This window comes from Grammomys surdaster, unplaced genomic scaffold (genome assembly GCF_004785775.1).
Source record: "Grammomys surdaster isolate TR1022 unplaced genomic scaffold, NIH_TR_1.0 126271, whole genome shotgun sequence".
Lineage (NCBI taxonomy): Eukaryota > Metazoa > Chordata > Mammalia > Rodentia > Muridae > Grammomys > Grammomys surdaster.
This window is the reverse complement of record NW_021621071.1, coordinates 10,753,451-10,778,672: the sequence shown is the minus strand read 5'-3', so window position 1 is coordinate 10,778,672 and position 25,222 is coordinate 10,753,451. Positions and strand designations below refer to the sequence as shown.

The 25,222-nt window shown below is 42.6% G+C and overlaps 1 protein-coding gene and 1 pseudogene across 2 annotated transcripts in view; one reads left to right on the top strand and one right to left on the bottom strand.

The window, feature by feature from the left end:
* Wif1 (WNT inhibitory factor 1) overlaps positions 1-25,222 on the bottom strand; it is a 71,009-nt gene that overhangs the window by 12,898 nt on the left and 32,889 nt on the right. For both annotated transcript variants that reach the window (XM_028759105.1, XM_028759106.1), the window contains exons 3-6: positions 11,968-12,076; positions 4,677-4,817; positions 2,670-2,765; positions 1,651-1,746 (exon numbers count right to left, since the gene is read on the bottom strand). In XM_028759105.1, the coding sequence (XP_028614938.1) occupies positions 1,651-1,746; positions 2,670-2,765; positions 4,677-4,817; positions 11,968-12,076 (442 nt within the window). The remainder of the gene's footprint in view (positions 1-1,650; positions 1,747-2,669; positions 2,766-4,676; positions 4,818-11,967; positions 12,077-25,222) is intronic.
* LOC114613679 overlaps positions 17,170-25,222 on the top strand; it is a 20,210-nt pseudogene continuing 12,157 nt past the window's right edge.

Below are 25,222 nucleotides of genomic sequence, written 5' to 3'. Positions count from 1 at the left end.
TCCTGGGTCTCTAGTGAGACCAGGTAGAGTTTCAACAGATTTTCCAAATGAGTTTTTAAAAAATATTAGTAGGGTATGACATGTAGTAAAATCATACATCTGAAAGACAAAATATTATGAAATTTGAAATGTGCTGAAATGCAGCAAATGTATGTTTTTCCCTTCATGACTCTGACTAAGTATTTGTGACACTATAACATTATATATATGTCTGTGTGTATATGTGCATATATAATATATACATATGTCTGTGTGTGTATGTGGGTATATGTGTATATGCATATGTGTGTATGTGTATATATACATGTGTGTATGCATATATGTGTGCATGTCTATGTATATATGTGTGTGTATAATATATATACATATAAATGTTGTCTGATCAAGTCTCAGGTCCCTTAGGAGGAGGTGGGACCTGATCAGAATCAGACAAAGTGACAGGCATTGAGGTACAGCAGAGGGAATGGATTTGGGAATGGAGAAGGAATGGGTCATGTGATCCAAGCACTATAAACCTCGGTGTGCTTCTTTGAGAATGGGAGGGCCCAATGAGTCCCATATCACAGAGGTTGTCGAGAATTCAACCAGACACGTGTCTGAAAGTGTTACTAAGACAGTGGACAACCTCAAGTGACTCCTCTAAATTATGCCAAGAACTCTTTAACTACCCCCCCTTAAAAAAAACCAGTGCACCCATCGACAAAAGCTAAACAAACGCATGGACTGCAGTATTGCTCTGTGCTGAATGAGTGATCTCAAGAGATGCTTCTTCAAACCAGCGTTTGTCAGTCTGTTTGCAAGCGGACTTTATCAATAGGTCAGTAGTCTGCAGCAAGCAGCTCTACGGATAGCGGGACACCTTCATTAAATCCATATACTTTACAGAATACTTTAAAAATGTTTTCCCACTGAAAAGTTGTGGGCTGGTTGAGTGGTCAGGTAGTTTTTTCAGGGCCAAGGTGGAACCCACTCCCTGTGTGTGAAGTCTGACATACCCCTGCCATGTTTAGGGGGTACCAACCTCCTATAAACAGAGCGTTGAATGAGACCCTATAGAAGGGCATTGAGACTTTGAGTCACTGCTACTTTAACATCAAAGTAGCATTTAAGTAACATTTCAGTGTCTAGGAAAGGAATCATATCTTCATGTCAGCAACCTTCACAGCAAATAGTAACTGAGCTGGGACTTGTGTTTCACAGCTGATGAGAGGCTTCTCTTTCTCCCCGTATTTCTTTCCTTGTCTTCCTACCCTGTCTGAGAACTACAGACAGATGTTGTCTAGGTCACTGGCCTGTATCCCTGCACTGGAGCATTCTGGGAAGTAATTAAACCTCTGCAGAGTCAAGCAACACCCAAATTGGGGTTCTGGTTGTTACAGCAGTCACCTTCACCCCACAGGACACACTGTGTTTATAAAGTAATGACATTATTAACGCTTATTTGGGGGTCAAAGATAATTCTTCAGTGGTTAAGAAGACTGGGTGTTTCTCCAGAGGATCTGGTTTGATTCCAACCAACAATATAGAGACCCACAACCATCAGTAAGTCCAGATCCAGGGCATCTTGTGGCTTCTTGTGGCCTCTATATGCTTGTGTGCAAACACACACACACACACACTAAAAAAAATTAACAACAAAAATCCCATTACCTTTGTCACAGTTGACACCATAGAATCCAGGAGGGCAGATGCAGAAGCCAGGAGTGACACACAGGCCGCCATTCATACACTGAGGTATGCAGAGAGCTTATGAGGAGAAAGGACTCTGATTAAGGCCAAGCAGGAGTCTGGCGCAGGATCATTTTGTAATGTCAAAAAATTCCACAACTTTGTGGAAGACTCTAAAATGTTCACTCTCTATATATGCAATTTTTCTATATTAAAATTGTTTTGTGATATTAACCTGGCTGGTTTTTCAACTTGTGAGCCAATTTCTTAGACAAGAATTTTTCATTTTGTTCTACTTTGAATGCTTGACTAACTCTTTCCCAGAATCAACTGGACCACGATGTGATTTTTTTTAAACTGTAAATGTTTTATGCCCTACTCCTTGATCTTCAAACTCTAAGACACATGCAAATAAGAAAGTATCCATATTTCTTAATGGTAAATATATTTTTCGCTTACTCTGGTCAAATAAGTTCTTGGTATTTAAAGCTCTCATGATGAGTGCTTTCTCTATTGTCTCTTTTCATAAAATGTTCTCAGAAACAGTAACCTCTGAGATAAATTTACTACTCAAACTATTTTGAGCCCTTCTTTCAGCTTACGCTAAGGTATAACTTGTACTCAGGTATGGATTTAACTGGGGAGCGAGCTGTTTTTGATTGGAAGGATTTCAAAGTTGTGATGTCAGCTCCTCAAAACTTCTATGAGTATCACAAAGTAACCTCAAAACTTTCATAACAGTATCACAAAGTACACTGTAAATAAATATAGGTCAGCTCGAGGCTTGACCACAAAGAGCAGAAGCTGGAGCTCAAAGCTCTCTGGCCAAAGTTCTGGCCACATATTGCGTTAACAGAAACAGAGCTGTAGAAGAACACCTTTCTAACAGGTCTTTAATGTGGCTATTGAAACCACATTAAACACTACCAAATAATAATTTCTAGAGATGTGTTATATACAACAAGGAGTCACGTGGGGTGTCTGTGGCCTCCCTCGCTTACCTTTCTCACAGTGAGGGCCGTAGAACCCATCCGGACACTCGCAGACCCGCCTTTCGTTACAAAAGCCTCCATTTCGACACCCTCCGGGGCACTCGGCTGCACCAGAGAGAAACAAGGCGTAAAGCATGCCCGTTAGGCCAAGCTGAGACGTTGGTGATCATTTATATTTCAGTGCACCAAATGTAACTGGTTGAATACCCACAATCCTTAACCTTCTCCACACCGCTTGGTTTTACTCATCTTCCTGCCATCTTATTTCCAACAGTAGGGGGCGCACACGAGGAGAGTAAAACAACTTTGACTCCGCCTTCCTTCTGCCTACCTCCCAAAGCATAGTGCACTGACTGGCTCTGTGTGCCAATTTGACACAAGCTAGAGTCATCAGAGAGGAAGGAGTTGAGGCAATGCCTCCATGAGATCCAGCTGTAAGGCATTTTCACAGTTAGTGATCAGTGAGGAAGAGCCCCGCCCATTGTGGGTGAGGCCATCCCTGAGCTGGTGGTCCTGGGTTCTGAAAAAAAGCAGGCTGAGCAAGCCATGAGGAGCAAACCAGTAAGCAGCATCCATTCGTGGCCTCCGCATCAGCTCCTGTCTCCAGGTTTCTGCCCGTTTGATTTCCTGTCCTGACTTCTTTCAATGATGAACAGTGCTGTGGAACTGTAACCTAAATGAACGCTTTCCTCCCCGACTTGCTTTTTTGGTCATGGTGTTTCATCTCAGCAATGGAAACCCTAACTAAGACGTGTATTAACTCTTTAAATTCACACCAGAGGAGTGAGGAGTGTTGCTTTCAATATTCACGGCCAGAGAGCAGATGGCTTTGGTTTTTTTCCGTATACGTTTAGTGCATTGACTGGCTCCATAGCTTAAACATAATGCTGGAAGGAGAAAGGAGCCATGCCCTTGTTGTTAGTGGACACCCAGGGTAAAGCAATGAGGTGTGGAGGGCTGGCAGGACCCTGGGTGATCTTGGCCTTCTATCATCTGTGGCTGTGAACTGTGCCAAGCATTTGGCAGGGGCATGACTAGTGTGGCTTTCAACAGGGGAGGAACGCTGGTAGTGGCTGACACCTTCAATGAGGAACTGGAACAAAAAATTGGGAAATCTGTGCCTATAGGTGAGATACACCTGGGGGACTCCTAAGTGTTGTGCTAGAAAGGGGGAAAGAAAACCTCATGCTTTGACATAACACCCAGGTTCCTGTGTGGCGTCAAAGCTGGAGAAAATCTTAGTACTTGTTAACGGACTCAGTGTTTAGTCCCTGTGATGGTTTGCCTATGCTTAGCACAGGGAGTGGCACCATTAGGAGGTGTGGCCTTGTTGGAGTGGGTGTAGCTTTGTTGGAGCAGGTGTGGCCTTGTTGGAGTGGGTGTGGCCTTGTTGGAGTAGGTGTGGCCTTGTTGGAGTAGGTGTGGCCTTGTTGGAGTAGATGTGGCCTTGTTGGAGTAGGTGTGGCCTTGTTGGAGTAGATGTGGCCTTGTTGGAGTGGGTGTGGCCTTGTTGGAGTAGGTGTGGCCTTGTTGGAGTAGGTGTGGCCTTGTTGGAGTGGGTGTGGCCTTGCTGGAGCGGGTGTGGCCTTGTTGGAGTAGATGTGGCCTTGTTGGAGTGGGTGTGGCCTTGTTGGAGTGGGTGTGGCCTTGTTAGAATAGCTGTATCACTGGGCTTTGGGTTTTAAGACCCTCATCCTAGCTGCCTGGAAGTCAGTCTTCTCTTAGCTGCTTCGAGAACAAAATGTAGAACTTTCGGCCCCTCCTGCACCATAGCAGACTGGACACTGTCATGCTTCCACCTTGATGATAATGGACTGAATCTCTGAACCTGGAAGCCAGCCCCAATTAAGTGTTGTCCTTGTAAGAGTTGCCTTGGTCATGGTGTCTGTTCACAGCAGTAAAACCCTAACTAAGACACTACCCCTCCCCTACAAAGTATATATACACAAAGAAAAGGAAACAAGCCCCTCTCTCCCTGCCTCCAAAACCTTCTCTTGAGCGGCTGTCAGTGCTCACCTTGTTGACATGTTTTAAAGAAGATAGCATTCTGAGGGGTCCGAAGGATGGTGTTGCCTTCAGAATTCATGACAATCACGTTCACCTCAAATGCTGCCACCCCGTCCTGTTTGCCGAGACACGGGAAACCAACTTGAACAACTAAAAGAGAAAAAGAACCTGATTAAGTCACTTCAGCCAGTTGATTCTGGTTTTGCAGAAATCACAGGAAGAGGGAACAAGAGGAGGGAAAAGGTTCGCATTTCTGTGGTTTTCGTGTATCTCCATAGGAGTTGACATGGTATTTTGATTACCCGGGCATTCTCTGTGGAACTCATGCAGTATGTGGGCATGCACCAGTTTTCATACCTTAAAAAGGTTTTGTTTATTTTTTTATTTATTTATTTTTTTAAGCAGGGCATTTTCAAACTCCTAGCCCTTGAGAGGTAGAAGCAGGCCAATCTGTGTGCGTTCACGGTCAGCCTGGTCTCCACAGAAAAATCCTGTCTCAAAAAATTTAAAAAAAAAAATTTTTTTCTGGGTCTGGAAATTAAAGGTGCAAGAGGAAGCATGTATTTATTAATTAGAATGAGACATTTATGGGAATCATTACCATCCCCCAAAGAGCCAGAAATAGGCATAATATAGAATGTAATATAATTTCCATTAAATAAGCCCTTGGAACAATAGCCCGCTTGTTTATTTTTTATTCTTGAAAGTATCAAAATGAATTCTCCGAAGATATTCTGCAATTCAGCCTGGACTCCAGTAGAGACTGGGTCAACCAGGTTACTGTTTTCTTGTGATACCCATTCGTATAATGGAGTGTTTGGTGTGCTAAGCTAATACAGTGGGTAGGCCGCGTCTCATGAGTTAGCTTCTTGACTTGAAGCCACTCGCACATCTGTTGGGTACTTGTTGGGTCCAGATATCGACAAAAAAGCCAGAAGGTAGGATGTAGCCACTCACAATGTTTCTGCTCAACGAGGATGAGGAGGCCACCGACTTCGTGATAGTCACAAGTCACAAGGTGAAACGGGCTAATCAGATGTTGACTACCGGATGAAAGACTGATTATAGAACTTTCCAGAACATGGTGGATTATCACGCTGACGAAGACTGATCTAGCTGACAACTAAACTTCAGTTCTGCCTTAAGTAAATAAACAATAATAATAATAATAATAAAGAAACAAGCAAGCAAATGCAAATACTGTCTTTCAGTAAGTGTACGTACAGCTTTGCATGCTGGGTACAGCTACCAAGCATGGACTCATCTTATTAAACCAAGGCAAACCTTTTCCCTTTGGACTATGACTATACCTTCCTCGTAGGGTTAGAAGAAGAAGAGAGCTGGGAATTGCTCCCAACACCACACAACCTGGCCACACAATCTTCCTTATGTGCTTACAAAACAAAATTCCTTTGCAGGCCCTGGCATTGCCCAGATAGAGAAGAAACAGAGCCTTGTCCTTCAGCAATGACAAGTCTATGTGTGGAAGTCTACTTTTACCAAGGACTGAATGAAACAAGATCGGACATTGTGCAATCCAGTGCAGGCTGCTCTGTGTAATACAAAGCGGGCTGAAAGAAGCCAGTTTCGGAAAACTAAGAATAACTCACGTGGCGTTCAAGTACGAATCGAGACACAGTTGACTGCACATAAACTGACTTATGGAGAAGTAAGTGAAAACTATTCTAACTGAATGCCCCTTCCACGAGCGCATGGACATGGTTCTTACCCCAGAGCATCCCGTCGCTTGACCCTCTTCCCTAACAGGAAGGAAGGAGATGAGAGGCAGCAGGAACTCAATCTCAACATCACCGAATTATAAACTGTCCCCTCATTAGACAAGGGCTTGGGAGATAGCTCAGCCAGTAAAGAATTTGCCCTATGAGTATGAAGACCCGAGCCTGATCCTCAGAACTCAATGCAAATGCTGGGTGTGCACGAGTGCTTTCTGTAGTCTACTACAGAGCATGGTGGACTCGAAAGCTCAGCACTGAGTGAGACATCTGTTCACTCACATCTCAGGGATCTTCTGGGAAGAGGGGACAGAGAGACTGTAAGAGCAGAATGGTGGATGACTGCATGGAAGGTGTTTTCTGGACACCGAGGGGCAGTTGTACATACGAGCTCACAGACTGTGACAGTACGCCAGCTCAAGCCAGACAAAAATCCCAGCACAGAGGCAGGGGGAGGGGGGCCAGGATCACAAGGACTTGTACATATATGTGCATGTGTGTGTGTGTGTGTGTGTGTGTGTCTGTGTCTGTGTATCTGTGTCTGTGTGTGTGTGTCTGTGTGTATCTGTGTCTGTGTGTGTGTCTGTGTGTGTGTCTATGTGTGTATCTGTGTGTGTGTATGTGTGTCTGTATGTGTGTCTGTGTATGTGTGTCTGTGTCTATGTCTGTGTCTGTGTGTGTCTGTGTCTATGTCTATGTGTGTGTGTGTCTGTGTGTTTGTGTGTGTGTCTGTGTGTCTGTGTATTTGTGTCTGTGTGTCTGTGTGTGTGTGTCTGTGTCTGTGTGTATGTCTGTGTCTATGTCTATATGTGTGTCTGTGTGTGTGTGTGTCTGTGTCTGTGTGTGTGTATATAAGAGTGGGAAAGAACAGGAAGTTGGGCGGGTGGAGAGGCAGGGGTGCTCTGAGAAGGAGCTGCGGGACTTGGTGTAAATATGAAAACAAACAAAGAACTAACAAAAATATTATTTTTTTAAATGTTGGGTATGGTGGCACATACTTGCCATCCCGGCACGGGGGAAGCGGGGACAGGAGGATCCCTGGAAGCTTATTGGCTGGCTGACAGAGCATAATTTGAACTCTAGAGCAAGGTTTCTCCCAAATTAGGTAGACAGTGTTCCTGTGGGTGACACCCGAGGTTGTCCTCTGTACATACCTGTACACATACATGTGGTCTAGCAAACACTCATACACAGACATGTGCTGTAGCACGTACCCCCCTCTTCCCCCCAGGAGCATGTGTGCACACATACACAGAGATATAAGATTTTCAACCTAAGTACTCAGTGCTCCAAGCTGCTGTAGCTCTCAGCCTCTCAGGAAACACTGACCATTTACTCTGGCCCAGAGAAATCAAGAAGGTGTCCCTTCAGCATTTGCACACACTTGGAAACCTCTCCACACTGGATTCCTAAGACACACTGCTGTTCATGCAATGACAGAGTGTTCAAAGAGGAGAGGCCTTGGCTCGATGGGGGAAAAAAAACATGCATATAACTCAGTAATTTTACTGAACCACTCCACGGTTTGTGTTTCCTGTTTTCGTTCTTTTCAAATGCCAGAAGGCAGGCACTTCATAACTGTTAAAGATCAAGAGATGTCCAGGCACAAAGGCTCCTGTGGTTTATAAAAGAACAGCTTAGCAGATTGGGGTATAAAACAGCCCGGTGCCATAATGAAAGCTACCTGGATACGTGAGAGCAAAGCACATTGATTTGGTTACTTTTTAATAATTCAAGGTCCCCTCTCTTCTCCTACTGTGGTGACCAAGTTAATGAGGCTAACGAATTGCTGCCCCGCAATGATCTGAGATCCCCATAAACTCCTCGCACCTGCGGCTTTGCAAACAAACCCTACATCTGCTTCTAAATGAAGAGGAGGAAAGAAAAAAAAAAAAAAACACGTGCACACACCAAGGTGAAAGGTAAAAAGCAGGCTGAGGGTAGCGTGTCCATGTGGGGACATCACTTTGTCTCAACAAAAAAAAGAAGAAGAAGAAGAAGAAGAAGGAGAAGGAGAAGGAGAAGGAGAAGGAGAAGGAGAAGGAGAAGGAGAAGGAGAAGGAGAAGGAGAAGAAGAAGAAGAAGAAGAAGAAGAAGAAGAAGAAGAAGAAGAAGAAGAAGAAGAAGTCTGTTCCCTTTTAAATCTCTCTCTATCCCAAGTGGCATCCGTTTTTCTCTATAAGTTTAATTTTATTATTTTTACGTGTGTGTGTGTGTGTATGTGTGTGTGTAGAGGGCAGGGGTTGATATCAGCTATTTTCCTGGTAGTAGCCCTCCTTTATATTTTTTGAGACAAGGTCTCTCACTGAACATGGAGCTTGCCAATTGGCTAGCTTGGCCAGCCAGTGAGTCCCAGAGATCCTCTTGTTCCAGTCTCTCCAGCACTGGGATGATACTTAGTCACTACCAGCCTCAGCTTTTTGCCAGAGAACTGTGTGGCAAGCATTTTCCCGGAGGGGACATCTCTCCAGCATCTAAGTGTTATTTTTCTAGATTTCATAGTCTTAGAAAGTGATGTTGAATTTAAACATTTCTGGTTAAGGCATTCTTTCAACATACACTCGATACTCGATGTATCACTAGCTCCAAAAAGTAGAATTTTAGTAAGAATCCTTTTACTAGACACCCCAAAATGGTTAAAGTTAGGCAGATGTCAGATGCAAGCACTGAGTTAGAAACCATTTGAGTTTTATTGAAGGCTCAGCCAAAGTAGCCACATAATGAACTGAGCTGACGAATTTTAATGAGTTCTCATGAGCTTCCACCTGAATTTTACTAATCAGAAAAAGGAAAGGGAAAAATTAAAATATAAATTGGGTACCAAGAGACATGCTAAGTGTTCATTCTTAGCTTCTTCTTAAAAAAAAAAAAAAAAGAGGGAAACTGATCAAGAAAAAAATTATACAGAATTATCTTTGGCTAAAAAGAAGCATCATCACACCCCTTGGGAGGAGCTTATGTAGTGACCGGATCCTGAGAACTTTCAGAGTTTTGGTGCTTGCTGTCTCCGTGAGGTACTAAAGCCCTGAGGATGTCATCTTTAGTGTAATGGAAACATCTGTGCGTTTGGAGTAGGATGTTCATGACCTTAAGATGACCAGTCTCAGGGATACTGAAATCTCTAGAATACAAACCCTCTCTCTTTCTCCCATGCAGTTGGGCAGTACATGCCCTGGGTCTCGCTCCTTCTTCTATGCAATTGGGCAGAGAATGATGCCCTGAGTCTCACTCCTTCGTGGGAGGATGCTGCTCACAATAGCACTGGGAAGATGACGCAAAGAACTAAGATCTTCCTCGCCCAGGATCTAGAAAGTCTATCTTCAACTCCCACAGTAGTGTGCCACACCGAAGATCCTTTGGAAAGGGCGGACGGTAGCAACCCAGTCTCTGTAAAGGGGCCTCATTTCTTAATCACTCTACAGATTCAAGTTAGCTCCTGAAGGGATTCTTGCTTGACACTTGGTGAATTACTTAACATTCCCAGAAGAATGGCATTAGAAGTAGGGGTCACCATTACTTATTTAAAAAAAAAATGCTATAATGCCACGGGCATGGCTGACGCTATGCGTGGAAATGCGTGGGCAGAGCAGGGGGATTTCTTCATCAGGAAAGCCGATGACCAAGAAGAACAACAGAAGATCCAGCTCTTCCTTCATCGACTGCCAAAACAAATCTTCATGGGATACCAGAAGTGCGTTTAAATCATCACGTGGCAGCTTTCTGAAACGGGACTTAATCTTGAAACATAAAAGGAATGGGGAAATTTTCGAAGGGAAAAGATATGTTTGGCAATACGAATTCTCCCACTAACAAACAAACAAACAATTAAATAAAATGAAAAAGTGGTAAAAGATAAGGAAACCTAGTTTATACGTCACAAATAAAAACTAATCAAACCTCTGCTATCTCAATATAAAAAATTAAGTAGGCTGCACTGAGATTTCACACAGTCTAGTAAAACCAGGGAAAGATGCTCTATCTTGATAGGAAAATTTAAAAGCCAAATTAAAGAACAATGAGAAAAAGCCAGTTTTGACTTTTTGAATTGGCAAAGTAGTTTATGTAATTAATAACCTACCCTGATGAGATTGTGGTGAGTCAGACATACCTGCCATATAATAGGTATAACCTTTAGGAACATACGATTGGTGTTTTAATAAGTTTTTTTAAAAAATTAATAGTTCACATCATGGTGTTTACCACAAAAACTATGACTCCCAACTATCTCTTGCAATAAAGAAGTGAGCGACAAGAATTTAGTATACATGTTAATCCAGCAGTGACTTTCTTTGTGCTGGCTGTTTGTTGAACCTTGCATTAGGAAGGGGCTACAGTGAATAAGACAAATAGGACCCCTTCCCATATAGCAGTGAGCACCTCGTAGTTTCAAAGAATATTTATTTATTTATAAGAATATTTATCGTGTTTATAGCATGAAAACTCTAAAAACAAAATCTCATTTTAAAAAATGAGGGAACAGAGAAACAAATGATAGCATATCCATAGCATGGTATATTATAATAGTTCCATCCTTACAGGGGCAAGAACTGCCAGAAAGGCCCGTAAATGGTGCTGATCAGGAAGTGTCAAATGTAACAACACAGGTCCTTGAAGCCAGACAAAACACAGGGGTACTTTCTGACTTTCTGTTTCCTAAAGACCAGAAATCCTGGGCTCCGGCCCTGACTTTGCTTTTTCTTTTCTTTTTCTTTTTTCTTTTTTTTTTTTGGTTTTTTGAGACAGGGTTTCTCTGTGTAGCCCCGGTTGTCCTGGAACTCACTCTGTAGACCAGGCTGGCCTCGAACTTAGAAATCCACCTGCTTCTGCCTCCCAAGTGCTGGGATTAAAGGCGTGTGCCACCACTGCCTGGCACTAGTTATTACTTAACATTTGACTTTGTACGTATTGGTTACGCTGCATGAGCCTTCATTTTCTTGTCAAGCTTATAAAATGGGGCTACGGTTCTGGTCTCACCTGATCAAGTTCAAGAATGCTTGCGTGGGTATCACACAAGATGAAAAGCTGGGATCGAATCACATGCGCGGGTTTCTCAGCTAAGCAGGATGGGTAGACCTGGAGGCTTGAGTTGGTCTGTTTGTCCCTGAAAGGGCTTCTGACACTATGCTGATGTTGGGGAACTTTGTCTTGGTTACCGTTCCCTCCCAACCACTTTGAACCTTTGTTGTGTTTGTGTGTACTGTGCTGATCCATCCTCGCCAGCTGAATATATCCATCTAACCGGGTATGTTTATGTCCCTTTATCTTTCTTCCTTTGTTAAAAAGGAATCTAGAGTCATTAGTGAATTGGGTGTGGTCTGGGCTATATCGGGATATGAGGAAAGTGTAAGCCCATCATTTCTTTATCCTCATCCTAATCCTTTGCCTGAAGGATGATGACTAAGCTGCCCTCAATTAAACAGCCGTCCTCAGGAGAGCATCCCATAATCTCTCTAATGGATGACAAATGGATCCTTCACACACACACACACACACACACACACACACACACACACACACACCCATGAAATCTTACGAGCAAATCTTTCTCCAAAGCAAAGGCCACCCACCTGATGCCTTGTGAGGCACTGTTCCCAGCAGAGGGACATTGACAGTTGGATCTGCCATGATGCCTTTATCCAGGGACCGCAGAGACAGGAACTCATAGAAGTATTCTGCCTACAACAAAAGGTGTTACTGGTCAGCACTGGGGAAACCACAATGATTGAGAAGACAGTTCTTGATGGACCATTGACCTGATTGGGGGTGTGACCTTTTCCTTTCTGGGAACTCTGAAGCCCCAGACATCTGAGATATCATAGAGGCCTAATTCACGTTCCCTGATTCATACCAATAGAATTGGACCATGCTTGGAGGGAAGAGGGTCCCTAGAGTGCTCAAAGCATTTATTTAGAGCTGGGTCAAAAGGTCATTTAACTTCAACAGTATTATTAGTTGCAGTCAGTTGGAAGTATTTGGAGAAAAACAGAGATAAGACATATGAAAACAGTTAGTGACCAGCCTTCAGAGGATCCATCTCAGCAACCTGGGTCATTCTTTTTTTTTTTTTAATCTGAGAGGAATCTTTTAGTTAGAATTTGTAGAGCTGTAATGAACAATGGTTAGTGAAATAGAAACCTAGTGGCAAAGAAGACGCTTAAAGCCCCAAATTTAAGGATGCTGCCATTGAGTTTAAAAGGTTCACACTTAAGGTCTCGATAAAGAGTGAAGCCCAAAAGCTTAAAACAACACAAAACAAAAAACACTGGGATGACAAGAAACTTTACAATGTCAACATTTCCAGTTTCCCACTATGTCCTAGTTACGAAAAAGGCTTGCTACTCAGGTGACCACTAATACATAAAATAGTTATGGATATCTAATCATGGAGCTTTGAGGCTCATGGGGGCCGGATGGGTAGTGGTTAGAGCACTTTCAGCGGATCAGAGTTCAATTCCCAGATTCACAACTCCAGTTCTAACTCCAGCCCCAGGGCAACACACACACACACACAAAAATCTTAAAAACATGGTTTATGCTAGGAACAGTCGGCTCTTGCTTAGGAATAACAGGCAACTAATGAAGAGCACACATGTCAACCTGTGAAATGGGCGAGATGAGAGGTTCTGCCATTATCTGTAGAGCTTTGGATTGGTTAGTTATAGAAATGAGTTACAGTACATGCATGTGTACTGAGTGAGGGTTTTTTTTTTAATGCTATTTTACTTACATTTAGCGTAATTCTTATTTTATAACATGGAAAATATGAAGAATGCACAGAAGCCATTCGAACCCCTTTCTGCTTTAAATCACATCACATGCTACTCACCAAAGACTTCACGGAAGATGATGCTAGAAGCTGCCATAGAGAGTCTGTCTACATGGACAGTGAGCTAAGAAATACTCCCTGGGTTCATGAAGCCAACACGGCACCTTCATTATCCAAATCCCCTTCTTTGGTTTGGAGCAGTGATTCCAAAGTTTCCAGGAGTCCACTTAGAAAGTGACAGAGTTGGGTGAATTCATTTATTAAGTTTGTCTGCTGAAGGGGGAGGGTCAGCTCACGAGACAGATGAGTGTTTCCCCTATGGAAGGGCAGGCAGAGATCTGAAGGAAACCCATGAAAGCAACGCTGTCAGGAAAGGTAATTCAATTTACAATGAATTCCTTTGAGGAGGAGAATGAATAGTATTTCTGTCCCTGCAGAAAGCTCGGTGAGAAAGTCACCAGCTTTCAGAAATCCAGGTGTTTCCAGTGACTTCTATCGAGTGCACCCCCTCTGCACTTGATTCCATGGTATTTATTACTAAAATATTGTATTTCAAAACACAGTTAAGGTGGCACAGGGAAAGGACTTCACGCCGAATGCCACTATAATTAACTATATTTTGGTTAGTTGTGCCACCGAAGGTAATAAAACAGCAAGCAACAGTAGCACAGCAAATCCTGGTGTAGTAGACATCGTGTGTCCAAAGTCAATAGGAACTCTGTGTCAATGTGGCTTCATTAATTAAAGAGTGATAGTAAAAACCTGCATGGGTAGAGTGGGGCACTTCAAATCCTATGTAAAAGTGACCCTCTGTTACCCCAGAAACATGCCTTTGTGCTTTACCACTTTGGAAGTTAAAATTGCCTTCTTGTATGTGATATGTTTAGATGTTAAATTTGTGAAAATTTAAGATTGTTTTGGTAAGAAACTATGGTTCTTAAATGATTTTGTTAATAATAATAAGAAAAGTGGAACATTGAGATTAAGACATTATTGAACTAGAACTGATAATCACTAAAAAGAAATTAGCTTTTCTGCTTTCTCCTTTTTTTTTTTTTTTTTTTTTTGGTTTTTGGTTTTTAGTTTTTCAAGACAGGGTTTCTCTGTGTAGCCCTGGCTGTCCTGGAACTCACTCTGTAGACCAGGCTAGCCTCAAACTCAGAAATCCGCCTGCCTCTGCCTCCCAAGTGCTGGGATTAAAGGCGTGTGCCACCACTGCCGGCTCTCCATATTTTCAGTATATGATCTGTTGTATCGTGAAATTTAACACATTAACTTCAGAGCAATCATGGACCTGACCCCACTGACAGTTCCAGGTGGGTAGTGACTGTCACTGATCTGCGCACTAGAACTCGGGGTTTTTTGGGTGGGTGGGGGCCTCTGTGATGACACAGCATTTCTTGGCTCAGATCCTTGAATGCGTGAGAGGAACAATCAGCGTTAAAGTCATTTACGAATGTTTCTTCCAAATTTTTTTCCAATAACGTTGGAAGACTGTGGATCAGGGAGGAACTCAATTAGATCCTGGAAATGCAACTTGCAGGAACCTTCAGTTCTCTGTAGCATCGGATAACACAGGCCAGGATGGCATGGGTCTCATGGGTTTGTTATCTTAACTAGCCTTAGTTCTGTGACTACGAGCAGGGTGAGACCAAGCTGGATGGGTTTCTCTGGATGGCCAATATTCTGACCTTTTCGGCAGCAACTTCTACACCGTGGACTTCACATATCGTTCTAGTTTCTTTGGTAGTCGGTACGCATTCTGGTTTTCCTACTGCTACTGTGATTCTGGATCTAAGAAGTCTCCAAGCACAAACTGGTCAAAACAGTTTCTCGGATCTTATCAGCGGAAGGTACTTGTTGGAGCAAACCTTATCTGTTTATCCTTCCTACTGAGAACAATAATGGTGCTCACACACATCTCTGAAATATGAAATTTCCTTCATATTTGGTTTGGTTTGGGGTTTGTAAAGTTTTTATTATGTTTCAAATTTATTTTTTATTTATTTAGTGTTTTTGGTGACACAGAGTTCCTGTAGATGCCAGGAGACAACTTTGGGAGTTGGTTCTATCCTTCGTCACGTGGGTCTTTGGGATTGAACTCAAGTTCCCAAGTTTGGCTACAGGAGCTGTCTCACCAATCCTGTATTCATTTTATACACATGTGCATTTTCAAAGGAATATTTCCCATTTACTCATTTAATTACATCTTTAAAATTCCAGCTTGAAGGTTGCTTACAAATTAAACAACATTTTGTCTAGTCTTGACACTGACTTCTTTGAAAAACTTATTTACCATTGTAAAGAAGTCTACCCGTTGCTACCATGTAAATGTGTGTGTGTATGTGTGTGATTGCCACAACACAGAGAGTAAATCTACCCTTCATTTAACTATTTAACTTAAGGACTTAAGTTTAAAAGTCATAAAATAGTTGCTCAAATGAATGTTAGATTTATGTCATATTCTACCTTCGAGACAGAACTTTCCATTTTTACCTTATTTATGATATAATAAATATTCCCACACCCCAATCCCTCCATTGGAAAAACTTATTTGGAGGCAAATAAAATCCAAACTCTATGCCAAAAAGAACAGAGAGCTAGCTTTAAAGTTTGGGAACACGTCTCACAAATTACAGATTTATTACTTAGATAAAAGGAGCCCGGCATATGAACTGTAATAGCAAAAGTTCTATTGGAAACCACTATTAGGAAAAAAGTACGTTTTGTTTTATTAAATGACATTAGTGGAAATTCAGGTAGAGGCAAGGAGGGCAGTGTTTTGGGAAATACATGAAAAAGAGTGTTTTGTATTCAAACAAAGAATGAGTCTATTCAGGGGAACGATCAATTCGCTTTTGAATTAAGTTGCTGAAATTTTTTTCCTGAACTGCTTTGCCACACAGTAAAACATTTTTTTTCATGGAGAAATATAAAAGGCACCCAAATATTATCAAGGGAGGAGTGCTGGAAGCCACTCATCTTGCTTCCAACAGACTTGGCTGAAATTGTAGTCATTCTGTCCAAACAGATGAAGACATCTCTTTAGAGGCAAAGTTGAACAACTCAGAAGGCCTTTGGCCAGGGCTCTTTGGAGGACAGAGAAAAAGAAGCAGAGACCAGTATTAACAATGGGAGGAATTTGGTGTGCCTTTTCTACCTTTGAACTAGGCTTGGGGAGTATGCTTAATCTAATAAGCATAGTAATCACAGAGACCTCTGAATCAGTCTTCCAGAAAACCCTGGCCCCCAAACCTCTACTAAACTCTATCACGATGCTGACCCAAATGCTCATGGGAAAAAAGTAAAACTCTAAAGGCATCCTCTTTGTTCCAAAGGATATTTAAAACTCTTCCAGATAGGGCAGGCAGTAGGTTCGACATCTTAAATAATCTGTGCTGAGTGTTGACTCTACCCCACCCCTTGTCTTATGCCTCTCTACTGTTCTTTAACAGTCTACTATGAATATAGCATTCAAGAGTGTTCCGATGAGCAGGGCACTAAGTATAAGTAGTAACATGGGACGTAACATAGCCCCTGTACTGTATGTGATAGCTACCTAAATAAACAAGAAAGGAAACAGTACGAGGTTAAAACCCCAACAAAATGAATAAGCGCACCCAATGCTTAAAATAGTCCGCCATCTGTGTGAGTGAAGACTGCCACATCTAACATTCATTCCCCTCTTGTCACCCCTCATCTGTAGGGGGAGGAGCTGATTCTAAAATCTAGTTCCCTAATGGCTGGACAAAGAGTAAAAGGCGGGATTTCCGGGTCCCAGGAGGAAGAGGAAGGGAAGAGGGGAGGATTGGCCAGGCCTTGAGGAGAGGGACGAGGACACCATGTAAGGCCTGGGGGCAAGTAGAACCAGTGGTGGCCTCAGCCACCGGCAGAATCCTGATATAGGATAACTGATGAGTTTAGGGCATCGACTCTGTGCCCAGCAGTTGTGTTATCTGGCTAGTTTTAAACTATTAAGGCTGTCTGGTGTTTGCCATCCGTGATGACCCATGGAGACTCAGGTGAGCAGGAGAAAGGGCACAGAGGCTTGGCGGGGCTAGCCACCAGGTGGTTGGCCACTGGAGAGCCATCACAGTTCCCCGAGTTTATGGGGAGAGCTAGCACTTGGCAGAACTGAGTGAGGCAGGCGGCTGCTGATCACAGAGTCTAGCTGAGTGCTCACACAACACCCACTCTTCAAATTCCAGAACACACTGCTGGGTCCTCTCGCACTATGTTCTCTCTCCAAGTCCCAATCGGTTCTCTGATCACAGCAGTGACGTCACCTCGACTGAACTACAAGGACCTAATCCTTCTTCCCTTTCTTGTCTGTGTTTTGTAACAATTTCACGTCCTCTTACAGGTACCGGTTGGGTGACGTTGATTGTTTTGGTTGAATGAGTGGCCCCTGAAGTGACGGGGTGGTGCCACTGTAAGGGAATCTGATTGGGGGGGGGGCTTGTGGGAGGTCCTTCGATCATGGGGGACACGCCCTCAAAGAGAATCCTGATTTCCTGCTGCACTCCCGTCTGCTTCCTGGATCTGCATGTGAACAGTTAACCCCGCCTGCTGCTGCCGTAATATGCTGCCCTCTCTAGAAGCCACAATCCATGGGGGATACTTTCTTCGCTGTAAGTCACTTGCCTTAGATACTGTATCGGTGGCGATGTGAATGAGCCAATGGCTACTACTCAACAAGTACTTTTTGAGTGTCCTTCTGCCAAAGTGAAGAACATTCTCTCCTCCTGCCTCATGTCCATGTTTTCTCCCATGAACGCTGGTTCATTACTGTCTGATACAGCTGGTTTCTTCAGGCCTGGGACTGGTACTGTTATTTCAATAACAAAGACCCTGTGCTTCATTCATTGTCTTTTCTCTCTTGTCTTCTTAGAGCCGAGCTCCAGAACTTTATCTTCCCCTTCCTTATGCTACCTTTCCCTATATCCTCCTTTGACCCGTTTTTTCAACACTAACTCAACCTTTTCTTTCTCATATTGGTATTGCTATAAATCCTTCTCGCTTTCCTTTTAAAAAACACTGACCACAAAACAAACCCGCCATTCTTACTGAAATAATTGTTTTTTGCCATGTCTGGGTCCTTTCCTGATGCTTCTGATCTCCTGGATGAGGTCTTTAGCCTTATTTTCACAGTCTGGATCAAATCTCCATGTCTTCCTCTTCAACAGGTACCACCTCCTGGAGCTCACCTGGCCTGCAGATTCACCACAACCATGTTTCATTGCCTTCACCTAGGCTGACTTCTCTGGATCTCAGTCAGCATGTGCCTCAATCCATAAACCACTGTGTAATATTGTTCAACGATTCACAAATATATATCATTTCTTCTAAACTAAACAAAGTTTTTTTTATTAAAATGTTTTTTTAAAGATTTATTTTATTTATATGAGTACACTGTAGCTGTTTCCAGACACACCAGAAGAGGGCATCAGACCCCTTTACAGATGGTTATAAGCCACCATGCGGTTGCTGGAAATTGAACTCAGGACCTTTGGAAGAGCAGTCAGTGTTTTTAACCACTGAGCCATCTCTCCAGCCTCTAAACAAAGTTTTGATGGGACAGCACCTAGCTTTACTCCTTGTAAGCAAGCCCTGTGCCACTATGCTAAATTTCCAGCTCTTAGCAACTGTGGATTCCCTGTGGGTAAGAATGGGGCCTGTGGATACGTTTTCTCTAATAGATTGACAGAGATATGCACAATCAAAGTACTTGAAAACTATCTGGGGAGTGACAAGAAAGATCTAGAAGCATAGATCCACTGTGTTCTAGAACATGTTGTGGTAGTGTTAGCTTCCAAGTCTACTGCAGGGCAGAGCTTTCTGTTTTGACAATCACTGACTTACTTTGTGGGTCAAAGGATATCTCTGACTGTGCAGCCTGGTCGTTCTCTGCTGCTCACATTAGAACATATGGACCACTTTTATTTCTTTTTAAAGGGCAACGAAATAAATATTGACACTTGCTACCCAGCCACTCTCTGTCCACTTTGTGCTTACTCTGGAAAAAACCCTTGACAATGAGACTCCCAGAGAGGAGATAAATGGACAATATAAACAGAATCTGGTTCTGAAAAATAACAGTGTTCCTAATCTCTGCCAGTTGGACCTCTAGGCTCTTTGCTTTCTGTAACTTTCAGTGTGTCATTGTATTAAGACTGGGAGTTGTGGGAATATCAACAAGGCCCTCCCTCCCCGTGCCTTCCTTGGCAACTGGCTTTCAGGGAAAAAAAAATTGTGTGTGCGAAATCAAAATAAGAAAAAGCACCTTTCCATGGAGAATAGTTAATTATTTCACTAGTTGGCATTGCAAGGAATGCAGCGTAGAGAGAGAATACCAGGCTGCCAAGTTCTTCTGTTCTAGTGATCATTTCTGTACACACCAAACCAGACCACAGTGGGCTGGATGCAGGGAGTGAAGTTACTGGAATATAATGGTGACATTAAAGCTTAAAGTTCAAGTAAACACATCTGGGACCATGCGAGTTTTTTTGTAAACTAAAACTGGCAAGAGATCACACAGTTTGGCTTCACATAAATTTGAAATTTCTAAGACATTTTCCATTTTTCCTCCTAGCGTTTGGAATCACCACTGCTTCTGAAAACCAGAAACAGACCTGGCGAGCTGACAAGCCATTGGCTAGTCACTCTCTTTTAAAAGTCCTCAAGAAGACACAGAGGCAACAGAGGGCTATGCTGATCATCTTAGTAAATGACCCCAAAGTTAATGTATCTATTTTGAGAGAGGAAAGGCAACAGTGAGATAGAAAAGTAAGCAAAAAGGCATTGGGTGGTAGAAAAGTCTTTTCCAGGTCTGTCTCAAGGCCAAAGGAACAGAGAGTAGTGCATAGAACATAGCCTTCCAGTCCTCTCTGCAGGGCTGGAGGAATAGCTCATTGGTAGGATGCTAGCCTCTCATGTGCTGGGTTTGAACTCCAGAGTGCTAACAACAGATACAGCCCTTTTCCATGCCTGGCTTTCAGTAGACTGCCCACATTTTCCACTGGAAAGGACACTGTCGGCAGTCTTGGGCTTCTCAATGCTTCTTCTGGTTCTCTTTATGCTGTATGCTGGGTAATTAAAATATAGATAGAAGGATGATGGACCTAAGGGAGAGAAGGAGAAGTATGTGTGGTCTACTTGGCACTTTAGAAATGAGGAGAGTCTGGACAGGAAGCTCACCCGTTGCTGGCAGACGTGAAGGCTGATGTGTAGCTTCAGTAGCGAGCAAGTGTTCAGAGAGGAGAAAAGAAACCCCTATCTTACTGGGTATTGGTGGCAACACGCCTTTAATCCCAGCACTTGGGAGGCAGAGGCAGGCGGATTTCTGAGTACAAGGCCAGCCTGGTCCGCAGAGTGAGTTCCAGGACAGCCAGGGCTACACAGAGAAACCCTGTCTTGAAAAAAACAAAAATGAGAGAAAAAAAAAAAAAGAAACCTCTATCTTGTTTTTCTTCTTGTCTAAGGACATATTTGATTTTTGCTTTTCTTAAAGCTTCAGACATAGTGAGTTTTCATTTGCTTTGAGGCAGGGGGGGAAATGCTAAGAGAAATTTCCTGAATCATTACTAAGGAGGAACAACCTCTCCTGAAGTCTACGTGTTCTTTCACTAGTGTCTCATTCTCTCGTCCATTCCTTCACACATGTCACGGGGTCTATTACAGCACATTCTACTTTTTTGGACAGAGCATGTATAAAGTGTACATAGAAACTTGGGTAATATGTGTAAGTCATCCTGAAAAGGCAAAATGGGCATTGCCTTTCTTTCTCCGTTCTGTATAGTATGTACTTAACTCTGTAGGTGTGCTTACCCATTCTAGTGAAAACAAGTGTTTGAATCTTTTAACTAGCTTAGAAACATCAGGAAATATTCTCAGTGATTTCAAAATATTTCAAACGAGGTCATGTTTTCCTTAGTTTTAAGGTCTACGTAGTTTTCGAAAATCCTTCAATATATTTTTATTAAATCCACATGGACAGTATTAACTTGCTTCTTTCATTAAAAAAAAAAGATTAAAAATTGTTTTTTTTTCTTCTTTAGCTTTGGCTAATATCGTTCAAAGTAGTTTGGAGAAAGTCATGGGATCTGGCTGAATTTAAATATTTTGCTCATGAAATTGAAATTCCATATGTCAAAATACCAACTACAAGATATTCTCCAATGGTTAGCTTGTCCTGTCTTTAAAAGCAAACAGGAAAGGGGAAATGTTTATAACCTCGTGGATACAAAATCCAGAGGGCTCGTTGTACTAGCTCAGTAAACGGCTATCCATTTTTTTCTATACATTTCATTTTACACTTTAGAAAAAGGTCATTGACTAAAAATGCTTTCGAAAATTGCTTTTGTGAAATCAGTTTTAGAACATCCATTTATCCTGTGTGTGTGTATGTGTGGCACATGCATGTGCCACAGTGTTCACCTGAAGGTCAGAGGGCAACTTGTAAGAGTCGTTTCTAGACTTCCACTACAGTGGACTGTCCCAGGAGTCCAGCTCAGGTTGTTCAGTTTGGCAGCAAACACTCAACAGCCTCCCCAAATCACCCTTCTACTCTAGCAGGCTCATGTACCCATGTGATATTTGCGTACATGCCCATTGTTATCCTGTTTCTGAAACGGAGAAACTGATGCAGGATCCGATTGATCTCCTGGGTAATGCCAATGATAAAACCCCACTAACCACAGTTAGGTTTCTGTGGTTAGCTCTGACTGTCCCCAACCCCAGGATCCCTGAGAAATTCTGAGATCTGGCTAGATCTGTGTGGCCAAGTCTGACTGTCTGTCAGCATCTCTGGGTAATTCTTTTAAATAGCTCCAGTCTCTCCCTTCTCCTTTACAACCCCCATTGTTTCCCCCAAAGTCCTCTGCTCAACAATCCCCCTCCATTCTCTCAACTCGAAACAATGTTCCAAGTCATGAAAACAATGATTACCCAAAATGAATTCTTAGAGCTCTCACCTACCCGCCTGCAAACAGTCCTTTCCAACCCCGCTCAACCATTTTCCTTTCTGGAGCCCCTGGCCTGGCAGCCATCAGTGATGTCATCTTTCCTCATGCATACCTATGATGGAGAATGCGGATTCTGTCTCTAAACCCATCTCTCCTAGAAGAGTCTGTAATCACGGCCTTCATAATCTTGCTCAGTCATCGTCCCGTTTCAGTGTGAAGACCCACGATCTTTGAATTCCAGTGAACATGCCTCCATCTTTATCTCTATCGCCTCTGAAATTTGTTTTTCAATAAGCGACCTTCCTTTTTTGATGTACGAACAGCAGCTGTCTCTCCCCTTCTTAGCTTCTACTTATTCTCCAGTTGCCTTCACGTTCTTATCCCCCTTAAAACTGTACCTGAAATAGAAGTTCTGCAGATCGACCCACACACCCTTAGAATCTGTAGCTTCTGTGTCCATAGGTACATAGATATTTTTCTGAGGAAAAAATGGACCTTTGTTCCTTCCATACACTTTAAGGAATATGCAACTTAAAAAAAAATTAAATTAAGAACCATGACTTTACTTAGTTTTTGTCCCTATAGAGTTTGAAGTTAGTCTCTCAATAAATAACTTTTAAAATCTAGGACTATGATAACGAGCTGTAGAAACCTAAGACTTTGATCTGTCTGTGGGGGGTGGTAAAGACTTGCCCCAAGGAAGGATGGCAGAACTGAGATCTGCACAATGAGGGGAAGGAGGGACAACTTTTCCCAGCAGAGGGTAGAGTAGGGAAAAGCTCTGACAGGATGTCAGCCAGCCTGAGGAGATTGAGGAAGGTCATCATCCCATTCACAGAGAGGTTGTAGGGAGCACATGGATACTGTACGTAAAATATTAGCACATGCAGGCATGTGGCAAGCGGCCAACCAATCCTGGTCAGCAGTAACAGGATCAAGGCAGAGCTCTTTATTGGTGAGGTGGGGCAGCGTGAGTCCCCGGGTGAGGGAGGCACTGGCCCGTGGAGGGGAGCAGCCAGGGATTCTGGGTACTTGGGCTGGAGGTATGGGATCAAGGGTGACCTCTAAAGTCTTCAGCTCTGTCATCCTTGAGTTGTGAGTACAAGAAGCAGGACTCAGAAACAGCAGGGACTTGGGAAGAGCCCCTAATAGTCTTTCTGTCCGAGTCTCCAAAAAACTGTATCATACGGTTTGAGTTAGCAAGTGCAAGGAGAAGCGGAATTCTCGTTAGCTTTAATGTAAATTAGTCAATATTATCAACTAGAAAATGTAGAAGACAGAAGAACAAGTTGAACCCTTCCACAAAGACACGATTAGATGCTAGGAAGTTGACTGTCCACCTACACACTTTATAGGGACTCAATTTCTTTATTAAAAAAAAACCAGAAAGCTTGAGTAATTTTTTTTTAAGGTGAAAGATGGAGGGGAAACCATCAATCAAGAGAGACCAAAAAGGACCAGAGGATCTGGACCTTACGTGGCACTTACAAGATAGAATAGGAAATTTAAATGCTGGCTGCCTGTGTTTCATCATATCAAAGAATTTGTTTGTTTTGGTTTTGGTTTTGGTTTTGGTTTTTGAGACAGGGTTTCTCTGTGTAGCCCTGGCTGTCCTGGAACTCACTCTGTAGACCAGGCTGGCCTCGAACTCAGAAATCCGCCTGCCTCTGCCTCCTAAGTGCTGGGATTAAAGGCATGCGCCACCACTGCCTGGCTCCTTCATGATTTTATATTATATATATGTCTATGTATGATATATATATATATATATATATATATATATATATATATATTAGATAAAGTGGGATGAAATGTTACTGCAGCATGAGATTGCTTTAAAAGGAGGAGAGTGGGAAGTACAGATGAAACAAAACAGAGTCTTGCTAAGTTGCCCAGGCTGGTGAGAAATTATTTATTCATAGTATGTCAATAAGTACATGGTTGGAAAGGTCCCTTATTGGCTTCTGTATTGAATGGTTTTCAATCCGTAGAGACCAACATATCACACGTACTCTCTATCTGCCTACTTATTCAGGTTGTTCTTACACACACTTCCTTAACTGATAGAAACTTTTCACATCACAGAGACAACAGTGAGGTGTCTGTTTAAAAAGCAGAAAGTACTTGACTGTGATAGCACACACCTGTAACCCTGGCAACTTGGGAGACGGAAGCAGGAGGATTACAAGTTTGAGGCCAGCCTGTGCAACTTAGCAAGACTCAGTTCCTAAATCAGACTTTAAAAGGTTCAGGGATGGAGCTTGGTGACAGAGCGGTCCCCTGTCACACATGAAGCTGATGGTTCTATTCCAGCACCAGAGATCGGAAGTCCAGAGCTGAGCTGGCTGTGAGTGTTACCCACAGAGGCCAGTGTCGCATCAGGCAAGAGAAGAGCTGGGAGCTTAGGGGCAGTGACCCTTCCCTGTGAGAAATCCTGGCCATTTTTTGGCTGGATTTAAGGAAGTAAGAATTTCTTAAAAATACATTAACATTTTATCCTGTACAGCCAATTTCCTATATTACTATGTAAATAGAGAGAAATCATATGTTGATAAGATATTGTCGTGTTAAATTATACAGTGTCTCCATTTCTAAAAACCTGCTTGCTTCTTATAGACTTTATCTTCTGCTTTAGTCATCAGTCTTCGCCAACAACTCCTAGCATGGTAGAGATTTTAAAGTAAGTCAATTCTAACCAGTGACAACAACAATAACAACAACGACGACAATAATAATAAATAATAATAATAACAACAACACCAACAACAATAACAATGTTTTTAAACTGAGACAAAGAAATGAAAGAAAAACATCCTCTTCAACTGGTCTTTCTTTGTCCTTTCCTTCCTTTAGTTATTCAGTGGGTGCTTACTGAACTTTCTCAACATGTCCCAGACATGACTTCGGGTGTTGGGGTGCAGTGTCCAGTGATGAACTCAAGCCCTGGTCTGCAGAGAGCTTGCTCTCCATGTGGTAAAGAAGAGGACAGAAGTGGAAACAAAATGCTTCGGTGAGCATGAGCTGAGTACTGCGTGGGAAGGCACAGCAGAGAGAGAGAGAGAGAAAGAGAGAGAGAGAGAGAGAGAGAGAGAG